Below are 12443 nucleotides of genomic sequence, written 5' to 3' on the forward strand. Positions count from 1 at the left end.
CATGACAACACGAGTTTTGGACTGTTGACCTGTTGCAACATTGGACGCTTCATCTTGTTGCATTTCTTGTGACCCCCTTGCTATCCTGACTGCTTGTACCAATGTATCTATCCCAGCTGAAGCTACAATGTACTTTTCAGGACCCAAACAAGCTTCAGCTGCTAGTGACATCATTTTTCTGCACAATGCATTGTACCTTAGTTTGTTTGCGGTTGGGACACCAAATGCTGGTTCTGTACCCAAGAGGCGTTCTGGTATCATTATAGTCACTTCCTTTGACCATCTTCTAAGTAGATACTTCTCTGGAATTTTTTTGACATCCCTGTTTGTGAATACTTTTAGTATGTGAGGACACAAGAGGCCATCACGGTCAAACATGTTGCAGGAGCATGTATATGACGTTGCATCTTTATCAATGGTGACCATGCGGACTCTAGTTGAATTTGGGTGCACAATTTGAATGGACCAACCCTGGTCATCACTTTCAATAGTCCCTACCTTGTATCTTGTAGAATCACGCAACAACTCTTGAAATTTACCAAAGACTTCACCAGTGTAGAATGCAGCAGCTTGCTTCTCAAAAGCATACCTTCCCCATAGTGGTGGATCTGAAATCTCCCCCTTGCAATGCTCCTTATTTTCTCTTTCTGCCCTGGTGTCCATGATGTAATCATATTGTGTTATAAATTGCAACATTGAGTCCTGAGGGTGAACAACTTTCTTGAACAATGAATTCATGCTTTTCGATCTTCCTATTGTGCCTGTGAAGAGGAAGAATTACTTTCTGAAGTACGCAGGTGCCCACATCCTCCTTGTACCATACATACTTTGAAAGAATTCATTTTCGTGCAAGTGGTATTTGTCCTTTATGCTTGCCCACAACATCTCGAATTCTTCTGGTGTTTCAGTCCTATTCACACAGTAGTCAAACTCCTTTGCAAAGTCTTCTTCCTCACTAATAAGCTAAGCAAGCTTATCATTAGCCTTGCTCAGGACATGCCACTTGCAACATCTGTGTGTTACGTTAGGGAACACTATTGCTATTGCTGCTTTCATTGCTTTATCCTGGTCTGTCATTATGTTGGTTGGTTCACACCCACCCATCGCTCCCTTCAACCTTTCTAGCACCCAAACAAATGTTTCCATTGTCTCATCTGGCAACATTGCACACCCAAGCAGTATGCTATGCAAATGGTTATTTATCCCAACAATTGGTGCAAATGGCATATCGTATCTGTTGGTGCAATATGTTGTGTCAAAGAAAATACAATCTCCAAAACTCTTGTACAGCTCTCTAGTCCTCCCATCTACCCAAAACAATCCTCTAACAACATTATTATCATCTATCATCGTTGCATAATAGAAGGAAGGACTTTCAGCTTGTTGCTTTTGAAAATACTCTAATGTTGCATCCATATCCCTGTAGGTGAGACCTCCTCTCAAGTGTGTCCTCATGTTTGAAACATCCTTGCTGCTGAAAGTAAGGTTGCCAAGCCCCCCATGGAAATCAGCAAGCACCCCCATGATCTGTGTTGTGCTAATATTTCTATGGTGTAGTATTTTCAGCAGCTCATAATTAGTCCACGAGATGCTTCGGTGGGACCTCAAGTGTTTCCTAACCCCAATCGCCTTCACCATGGGATGAGTATGGTCAGGTTGCATTACAATCACTCTCCACCTTGCATTTCTCAAGCCAATCGCCATATGAGCTTTGCAGTCCAAATTTTTGATAGTGTTGCGCTTCCTTGTTGCCGTGGTAAGCACAGCTGTTGCTGCTCTTTTTTTTGATCCCACTAGTGTTGCAGTGTCATTTGTTGATGTACTCGTTGATGTGTTTTCCTCTCCCTCATCTTCTCTATCAAGAGCTGACTTCCTAGCATGAGAACACTCCCACTCCTTTCTGATCAGCTCCTTTGTGACGTTGCTATTTCTTGAAGAAGCCACTCTCATGCTGAAACCCAACTTCATGGCATACTCATTGTAAACCTGCCTTGCTTCCTGTATCGTGTCAAATTCCATCCCAACTTTTGGCACAATAGGCTGTGAGCATACGACGTCTTCATCCTCATGGTAGACCTCTTCATTTGCACCAACTTGTACTGAAACATATTCACTTGAGTGTGTTGATATGCTCGCAACAGGAACCAATGCTCCATCCCCTTGCAAATAAATGTTGCAGTTAGTGTTACTAGCGAAATTAATGTTCAGATGTTGCAAAAACTGTACATGGAAGTAAGATGTAACATTCAGTTAGCACATACAATTTTTGATGTTTCAATAACTGATTTTCAATGTGGCATATGCTATCATTAGATGTTGCAACATGTATATGTAACATTCAGTTAACCCATGAGCATTTTGAGATGTTACAATAACTATTTTTCAATGTGCCACATGCTATCATTAGATGTTGCAAAACTGTATAAGATTCTGTCACATCTAGTGTTTCAAACGAAATCATACATGCCATTTTTTGGAGACTCGATTGGGATGCCAATCCCCCATGGACGCTGCTCGAAAGACCTGGGGGCGGGTGCTAAAGTGAATTATCACACTTGCTCGAAGAATTCAATGCAACATTTAGGGGGGGTGGATGGTCGGCATACCTGGTAGCGTGTTGAGGTCAATCATCTGTAGATCTGAGGGGTTACGAGCAACAATGGGGGGCGGGTGGCCGCCATGTGGTTGATCTGGAGGGGGGAGTTCTATTTTTTGAAGGATATGCGCCATCTTCACTAAGCGCTAGCGGATCTAGGCGGCGGCGCGAAGCTGGGAGCTTCGCTCCTGTCCCGACCCGCGTGAAGAAGTTGACGCCAGGGTGCGCTTCTGTGTTTGGTGCGGACTTGTCCTGATCTCCTTGTGTTTCATCTAACGGCTGACACGTCTTTAATCCGACGGTGGAGAGTGCGTCCGATTTTTGCGCCCAAAACGGACGTCCGGGCGCTAGTAGCTCCGTAAAAATTTTAAGTGCTACACATTATCCATTTGTGGGGGCACTCTCCACCGTGTGAAAGGAAAACCAATGACTTTTTTTCCGTCAAAAAAGGATATTCGTGTGGGAGAATAAAACTAGCGACGTTTTTCGTGCGGAGAAAAAGAAAATGATCGACTTTTTCACCCGGAGAAAAATAATGACGTGCCACATCGCCTCTTGCAGAAAAAAATCGCAGATTGGGAGTGCCGAGAGCTGGTGGAAATATGCGGAGCCAGGAAGCTGCGATAGAGTCGCCGCATGTTTGCGGGATTGGAGGCTATTTTTTATGTTTGTTTCTCCCTAATTAAGGCCTTATTAGGGGTAATTTAAGGGTGTTTTTGGAGTTACTCTACATCTAGAGGTGGTACTTATTGAGTCAAATCAATCTACAAACAGACATGTATCTTAGAGTTTTATTACCACTGTTGGGAATTGACCATCAGTACCAGTCTCAAACTCACCTCTAGTACATGTAGTTCAATCGGTACTGCCAAGTCGGTACTAAAGGTGGCCCTTTAGTACCGGGTCACCTAGTACTAAAGGGGGGCACTTGGTACCAGGTTATAACGCCAACGGTACTAAATTGACTGCCATGTCGCACATGGCCGAGGCCAGTTTACCAAATTGGCTACCACCTCTACCCGGTAATAATCGGCCTAAGGTACTTTAGTACTGGATGAAATCTTCTTCACCCGGTACTAAAGGTGACCCATTAGTATCGGGTGAAGCCTCCACCTAGTACTTATCGGCCATACATCTATGGGCCCACCAGATGGTTTGGATAGTCCTACAATATGGGGTTGTACATCAAGACGTGTCAGACATGGAGATTACGGTGCAGGACGACGTGATCTACGTGCATGATAAGAACTAGTCGAGGATTAGGAAACTACTCGTAGCAATTAGAGTAGGACTCTCTAGTTGAATCCGACTAGTACTCTTGTAAAGCAACTGTAACCCTGCCCTCGACAATATAAGGCGAGGCAGGGACCCCCTCCAAACGACTTCAATCAATACAACACAACCAACACACTTGACGTAGGGTATTACACGACATAAGCAGCCCGAACCTATCAAAATTGTGTGTTCGAGTTCACCATTGAGTTCCTAATCTTGGCGAGCCCCACGCATAAAACACTACCTCGGGTACCCCCTCGGTAGGTTTCCAGGTCTAAACACCGATAGCTGGTGCGCTAGGTAGGGGTTCTCGCTAAAAATCCACTGTTGAACTCGATGGCTCAAGTCATCATCAAGCCCACAGTCGCGTTTGAAGCAGGCGCGACGTTCGTCTTCAGCTCTTGGCTTTGCATCGTAGACGGTGTCGGGGATTTCCACCGTCACATTGCGCCGGCCCCGAAGGAGAAGCACTACGACATCAACCTCCATTGCCAAGCTTTAGATGATTTCGTTGAAAAATTCAACAAAATTTTCAACCTCTTCCGAGGCTCAAGGGATGAATCCGAAAACAACTCGACTTCTCCCACTAGTCGGACCGGTTCCCACGAGCTGGCACTTAAGCCATTGTGCGAATCGATCTACAATACAATTCGATTCCTGTTCTGACTCTGAAACTCAGGTGCTGTCTACCAAGACAACCTGTCAAGATCACAATTCAACTCGGATTTGATCGAGAACCCGACTACTACTCGGATCTAGATGAGGAGACTCCTTTATCAGGTCCACAACAGGGCCTGGTTATCACGTCTACTCTACAATGTAGGTTCGTCTACTAGCCAACATGAAGCCACCTGCTCTCGCCAAGGATGATGAGTCACACCTTGTCACCTACCTTGATAATCTCCCATATTAGGAGGGAACCCCTCTGTCACCTATCTATGAAGAAAACAGCTCCACAGAGGTCATCACGTCAAGTTTGGATAGTTTCTCTCCAGAGCGAGAACTCCTTGCCATTGTCGCTCCACAAGATGGTGAAGGTGAAGAACCACCAGAAAGGCATCGGCGACGAGAGCACCATCCAGACGATGTATTGGTGGATGAGCTCACCACCAACGTAGAAGGAGAAGAAACTGAAAGTCAAAGGAATTGACAGCGAGCAAGAAACGTAGCATGAGTAGATCGTCACTACCGCCTTGCATCTGACTTACCCATCATGAACTTGGACCACACATTTGAAGTGGTTCAATTGCGTCAACACCATGCTCTTCTCGCCACCATCACTTCCATTGACCTGATTAACCGGGCAATACCACAAGATAAGTACACTAGGCAACTAGCTCAGCTGATAGAGCGTGTGTACGAACAACTCGATCAGCGGATCCCCATACACTCGATTCGACGCACCTCATCTCATCATGACAGTAGTGCCAGACCAAGTCACAATGAGGGTGGTGGACCAATTCGAGATTAGATCGTGGGCCTCATTAGGGTGTGCGATGTTTTCCCATCTACTTCTCTACATGGTATCACGAGATTAAATTGTGGACCTCCTCTCCCCTTCCTATGCCTTTCCCCTGATCCACACAAACCTAGATGGCGCCCCCCTACTTCGCCGCCGCACCCACCCTCCGTGGCACCTCCCTATCTGGCGTCCCCCCTCCCTGTCGTGCGCCATGTCCTCTGCCGACTCCTCTGTACCCCGCTCCATCTGCGAGTGGGTCACCACTCTCCACTGCGCTCTCGACTGCTCCGACCATGATTGCTCCACGCGCGGGGGCAGCCCTGACCGCGACCACAGCGTCCTCGACTACTCCGACTCCGACCGCGGCACGCGCGGGCGTGCACCCGACTGTGTACCCCACTCCGACCGTGTACCCCGCTCCGACCATGTAACCTGCTCCATCTGCGGGCGAGACGCCGCTCTCTCCTTCACCAGAGCACGCTTCTACCGGTTGGGCGAGTGACCCGATCGCACCGGCACGCGCTCCGACCGGTCGGGCCAGCGCCCCAACCGCACTGGCGAGCACCCCGATCATCCAGGCGAGCATCCCGACCTGACCAGCGCGCTCTTTGACTAGTCGGGCATCATCGCCACCCGCCCCTCCATGCCCTGTCACTCGGTCTGTGACTGTGTGCCGGCCTACAAGCTAGTCACAATACCTCCAACATGGCCATTTGCCTGTTGGGGGCTCGACATGATAGGTCCGTTACCAACTGCGCCAGGAGGATTCAACAGAGTACTCGTGGCAATCGATAAATTCACCAAATGGATCGAGGTCAAACCGGTCACTTGCCCCAAGGCAGACTGAGTCCTCGACTTCTTGAATGAAATCGTACACCGCTATGGTTTTCCCAATAGGATCATCACAGACCTCGGGTCAAACTTCAATAATCACAACTTTTGGGAATATTGCGAGAATAGTGGCATCGACGTCCGCTACGTCTCGGTTGCTCATCCGCGAGCCAACGGACAAGTCGAGCGTGCTAATGGCATGATACTCGATGCTTTGAAGAAACGACTGTCAGGCATACTCCCCAGGCCCATGAGTAGGCCTTGGATGGCCCACTAAGGGACGTACTCGGACAAGATCAGAACAAGGATAGGCGTATCCTTCTCGGACTAGTCTTGTATGTTTATGGAAAACTACTCGGGCCAATACCGAGTCGAACTCTGTAATAGTACCCGACTAGGACTCAGACTTGTAACCCTGCCCTCCTACGTATATCAGGCCGGGCAGCGACCCCCCTCAGGACAACTCCAACTCATCAATCCCCAAGATCAATACAAACCAACACACAGGACGTAGGGTATTACTCGATCTAGCGGCCCGAACCTGTCTAAATCGTGTTCCTTGCGTCACCATTGATTCCTTGATTCTCGACGACCCTTACCGCATAAAAGACCACCTAGGGTACCCCTAGGCGGGTTGCCGGTCTAAAACACCAACAGCTGGTGCGCCAGGTAGGGAAGCTCGTCGAGTTTCTCAGCGTGAACTCAATGGCGAAAGTCATCATTAGGTCCGTCTTCTTCATCGAAGCCGGCGCCACCTTTGTTTTTGGATCCTGGCTTTGCGTCGTCGAAGGCTCGGGATCGTTTCGGCGCCAGATCATCGACATTCACGAGAAGAAACCAGAAGATTTGACCAGAAAAAATCAAGATTTCAAAGTCAACGAGTTCGAGTTCGACTACGCGTCGGATCCGACTTCCCCTCGGACTACTCCGATTCCCCGCTCAGGGGTCGAGCGTAGCTGACCCCAGGACTCAGGGTCGGGCGAAGCGGAGCTTCACTCGGGGTCGGGCGAGGTGGAGCTACCCTTCCAAAGGGTCGGGCTGCGTCGAACCCAGGACTCAGCATCGGGCGAAGCGGAGCTTCACTCGAGGTCGGCGAGGCGGAGCTACCATTCCAAAGGGTCGGGCTCCGCCGACCCCAGGACTTAGGGTCGGGCAAAGCGGAGCCTCACTCGGGGTTGGGCGAGGCGGAGCTACTCTTCCAAAGGGTCGGGCTCCGCTGACCCCAGGACTCAGGGTCGGGCGAAGCGGAGCCTCACTCGGGGTCGGGCGAGGTGGAGCTACTCTTCCAAAGGGTCGGGCTCCGCCAACCCCAGGATTTAGGGTCGAACTCGCCTCGGCTTCGACGGTCCCAGTCAGCATCCAAATCGGTTTCAACTTCAATGCGGTTCCCGCACGGACTCCGCAACGCAACCAAAGTCCAAAGTTTTCTTGCTCAAACCTGAGTCAACCTCGGGCATGAAGATGTTGACTCCGACTCATCCTACTCACCAGAGATATCATTATCTGGTCCAGCCCAAGGGTTGGCAAACTACTCGGGTTCATCATTAGCCATCGCGGCATTGAGGCCAACCTAGAGAAGATATCTGCCATCACAAACATGCAGGCACCAGCCAGCATTAAGGATGTGCAGAAACTCACAGGCTGCATGGCCGCTCTCAACCGGTTCATCTCGAGACTTGGAGAACGGGGACTACCCTTCTTCAAGCTTCTCAAACGCCAGGACAAGTTCAAATGGACGAAAGAGGCAGATAAGGCATTAACACAACTCAAAGACTTTCTGTCAAAGCCTCCTGTACTCACCGCTCCCTCGCCGAACGAAGACTTGCTCCTATACATCTCCGCTACTACTTATGTCGTCAGCACGGCAATAGTAGTCGAACGGTCTGAACTGGGCCACGCTTACAAGGTCCAACGACCTGTCTACTTCGTCAGCAAAGTACTCTCGGACTCCAAAACTCGGTATTCACCGATACAAAAGCTATTATACGCTATTCTGCTCACCTCCCGGAAGCTGCGCCATTATTTCCAAGAGCACAACATCACAGTCATCTCCGACTTCCCGCTCGGCGAAATTCTCCATAACAGAGATGCCACGGGTAGAATCTCCAAATGGGCAGTTGAACTCGGTGCTCTCACTTTGAACTTCAAGCCAAGGACAGCCATCAAGTCTTAGGCTTTGGTCGACTTCATAGCTGAGTAGACCGAAAATCAAGTTCCAACTCCAGTCGAACGACCAGAACATTGGGTAATGTACTTCGACGGATCCCTCAAACTTGAAGAAGCCGGCGCAGGCGTCATAATCATCTCCCCCAAGGGAGACCAACTCAAGTACATGCTGCAGATATTCTGGGAAGCATCTAATAGCGAAGCTGAGGACGAAGCACTGCTACACGGCGTTTGCCTCGCAATCTCCCTCCGCATCAAACGACTACTGGTGTACGGTGACTCCCTCGTCGTCATAAACCAAGTCAATGATGAGTGGGACCGAAACAAGGACAACATGGACGCTTATTGCAAAGAAGTCCGTAAACTAGAAAACAAATTCTCCGGCTTGGAGTTCCATCACATCGTTCGCGACAACAACGTTGCCGCCGACGTTTTATCCAAAATGGGCTCAACTCGTGCAGAAGTTCCAGCAGGAATTTTCATACACGAACTACGCAAGACGTCCATACCTGAACAGGTCACACCGCCAGTAGTCCCGACTACTGACGTCTCCCGAGAAATCATGATGATAGAGGTCGACTGGAGGACACCCTTCATCGACTACATCAAAGATCACCAGCTACCATCCGACAGGAATAAAGCTGAGCAAATCTCCCGACGCGTAAAGAATTACGTTCTAGTCGGAGACAAGGTCTACAGGAAAGGTGCATCATTTGGAGTACTCATGAAGTGCATCACCAGAGAAGATGGCCAAGAAATCCTAGAAGAGATTCACAGAGGAATCTGCGGCAACCACGTATCTTCAAGGACACTAGTTGGCAAGGCTTTCAGAGCGGGCTTCTACTGGCCAATGGCTTTGGCCGACGCCAAACAACTAGTTCAGAAATGCAAAGGTTGTCAATTCTTCACAAAACAGCAACACGTGCCGGCCTACAAGCTAGTCACAATACCTCCAATATGGCCATTTGCCTGCTGGGGGCTCGACATGATTGGCCCGTTACCAACTGCGCCAGGAGGATTCAACAGAGTACTCGTGGCAATCGAAAAGTTCACCAAATGGATCGAGGTCAAACCGGTCACTTGCCCCAAGGCAGACCGAGTCCTCGACTTCTTGGATGAAATCGTACACCGCTATGGTTTTCCCAAAAGGATTATCATAGATCTTGGGTCAAACTTCAATAATCACGACTTTTGGGAATATTGCGAGAATAGCGGCATCAACGTCCGCTATGTCTCGGTTGCTCATCCGCGAGCCAACGGTCAAGTCGAGCGTGCTAATGGCATGATACTCGATGCTCTGAAGAAATGACTACATGACGTCGGCAACACCAAAGGCAGTCGATGGCTCAAAGAGTTACCCAATGCCTTGTGGGGCCTACGTACCCAACCATGCAAGACTATGGGACTATCCCCCTATTTTCTGGTATATGGCTCGGAAGCCATATTACCCGCTGACATAATTTGGCAATCACCATCCGTTGAGCACTACGACGAAGAACTTGCAATAGAAATGTGGCGAACGGATATAGACAGTTTGGAAGAAACAAGATGCGCAGCACTAGTGCAATCTGCCAGATACCTTGACGGTTTAAGGCGCTATCACGACCGCAACGTCAAGGAAAGATCTTTCAACTCGGGCGATATGGTCCTTAAATGTATTCAAGATATGTCAGGATTACATAAACTCAATTCACCATGGGAAGGTTCTTACATCATATCAAAGGTTACAGGACCTGGATCTTACAGGCTCCAGGAGCTCTCAGGAGAACAAGTGCCAAATTCTTGGAATATCGAACATCTCTGTCGCTACTACCCATAGTAGCACCCGAGTAGTCGCTTCAAGGCCGCTACTCGGGCCAACTGCCCGACTACTAACTTCAAGATAGCTTCAACATGAGTTCTCTACCACAAGGATCATCGCCCCGGTACAATCTCTTCATATTAATCTCTACTGAAACAAGAGTACATCATGTTACATACGAGTACAAGGACTCGGCTTACACGAAGACTACAAGCAACTGCCTACTGGCGGGCTGCATTTAAGCCTCAGGCTTTTACTATATCACAAGGCCACTCAGGTCTGCTGACCGCAGGAAGGGCCCACACGCAAGGAAGCTGCTCAAATTGCAGCAACGCCCAGGTACCCTACCCAAGGCAATGCCAGGTACTCCATCACCACCACCGCCTTGACAGCAGCAACGCCAAATCTGCCAAGACGCGCCTAGAGGGAACCAAGGCTGCTCTTTTGCTAGCCTTGCGGAGCCAATCTACTCTACAGCCGCACCTCCACCTCTTTTAGAGCGGGATAAAGACCGCGGCACTCCTCACCCATCACTTGCGAGTTCCAGCGCGTACTCCATTGGATCACGAGCTGCAAGATGAGGCGTGTGACGAAACCTCCTACGAGGATTCTTCTAGCATCGCGGCTATCCCTACGAGCGCAAGAGTCTGTGGAGCGAAGGTGGCCTCAACCTACGAGGAATCTTCTAGCACCGGTGCACTCTTAGATGGCTCTCTACACTCAAACAGAAGCAACCGAAGGCAGTCCATCGCTACTCAGGAACTTGAGTTGGTTCGCCCACCAGATGGCCCTATTTATAGCCGAAAGCCCCAACTACCACCGGCCCAAGAGTTACTGTGCACCCGTGATCAATAAGTCTGACAACTCCTGACTGCCCACGTGACCGCACTCATGCCGCAACAAACAAAAGAATGCAGTACACCCGTGCATCCACAAAGGACAAAGGAGTACAGTATACCTATCCCTCTAAAGACGAGTACTCAAACAGCATTACGACTACTCGATACTCGGGACTACTACAAGCCAAGCATGGCCTACATGTCAGGGGCTTCGACTACTCCGACCTCAGGGTTGGGCGAGGCGGAGTTTTCACCCTCGACGAGGTCAGGTTTAGCCGACCCCAAAACTCAAGGTCGGGCGAGGCGGAGTTTTCACCCTCGACGAGGTCAGGCTTAGCCGACCCTAAAACTCAAGGTCGGGCGAGGCGGAGTTTTCACCCTCGAAGGGGTCAAGCTTAGCCGACCCCAAAACTCAAGGTCGAGCGAGACGAATCCCCTCCCTGGAGGGACGGGCCCAGCCGAGTTGCAATACTTCGGGATTTGACAAAATGGAGTAAAAACTACTCTTCGCAAGACAACGACACAACAAATTCAAAGGCTTGGCATTTCAAAATATCAATGTATTTGAATACAAGAGTACACAAACAGCTCAAAGCTCTTCTAAGGAGACAAACTCCGACATCTTGGATGCAATAGGCTCCGCCTCCTCAAGGTACTGCGCATAAGCCTCCTCTGTGCAGTTGTGAGGCACGCCATCACCAGCTGCCGCCAAGTCTGCCCTCGGGTAGTAGGACTTCACAACCGCAAGAACCTGTTTGCAAACAGTCTTGCAAAGTCCCGCCACTTTACTTGGGGCAGCCCTTAGTCGCTCTACTAGCGATTGCGGTCCTGCGCTTTCCTCCACGGGGGCTATGGCATTCACCAAGTCTTCGGCCGCTCCAGACAGCTCTCAGAGTTCGCCCCGAAGTGTTCCCAAGGTCTGGGCATGATCTCTGCATGCCTCCATGGCCATGGCAAGCATCACGCCATTCTGCATCTTTCGGTCCTGCTGATGCTCGCAAGCAGCCTGTGCTTCAGTGAGCGCGGCCCGAAGATGTTCGACTTCATCTGCCACTCGATCATGAGCGTTCCTCCAATCGATAACTTGGCTCCTTGCAGCCGCTTCCTGCTTCTTGAGCTCTACAAAGCAAAGAACTCAGGCAAGAGCCAACTACAGTTGGACACACCCAAAGTAGTCGCAATGCTTACCTTGATACTTCTTGTTCAAGGACTTGTAGCGGCTCTCCAGTTTTTCCTGCAGAACCGCGTGATCCGCGCATTCCATGGCAAAGGACTTCGCCCCGACTTCATGCACCCGAAGAGCTTCTGTCAGTCGGGCACATTCCTGCTCCAACTGATGGCTTCTTTCCTGAAAACATCCAAGTAGGGTATGGTGAGTTTTAAGCCTCACAACAACTCGGGTCATGTAACAACATCAACAGGGAAATCTACCTGGAAGCCTTGGAAAACATCGATGGCCCTCTGGAACTCCAA

General features: G+C 49.6%; 1 protein-coding gene across 1 annotated transcript; it reads right to left on the reverse strand.

The window, feature by feature from the left end:
* Positions 1–963: 963 nt before the first annotated feature.
* On the reverse strand, positions 964–2730 carry LOC140221165 (protein FAR1-RELATED SEQUENCE 5-like). Its single transcript, XM_072290488.1, has 2 exons — positions 2607–2730; positions 964–2159 (listed from the first exon to the last, which is right to left on the reverse strand). The coding sequence occupies exons 1-2, from the start codon at positions 2728–2730 to the stop codon at positions 964–966; spliced, it is 1320 nt and encodes a 439-aa protein (XP_072146589.1).
* Positions 2731–12443: the final 9713 nt, after the last annotated feature.

This window comes from Setaria viridis, chromosome 9 (assembly GCF_005286985.2).
Source record: "Setaria viridis chromosome 9, Setaria_viridis_v4.0, whole genome shotgun sequence".
NCBI lineage: Eukaryota > Viridiplantae > Streptophyta > Magnoliopsida > Poales > Poaceae > Setaria > Setaria viridis.

Coding starts and splice junctions, on each gene's coding strand:
- LOC140221165 (XM_072290488.1), bottom strand. CDS start 2,730: ATGGCGCATATCCTTCAAAAAATAGAACTCCCCCCTCCAGATCAACCA. Junction 2,160..2,606: donor TGACCTCAACACGCTACCAG/GTATGCCGACCA, acceptor TTTATTTGCAAG/GGGATGGAGCATTGGTTCCT.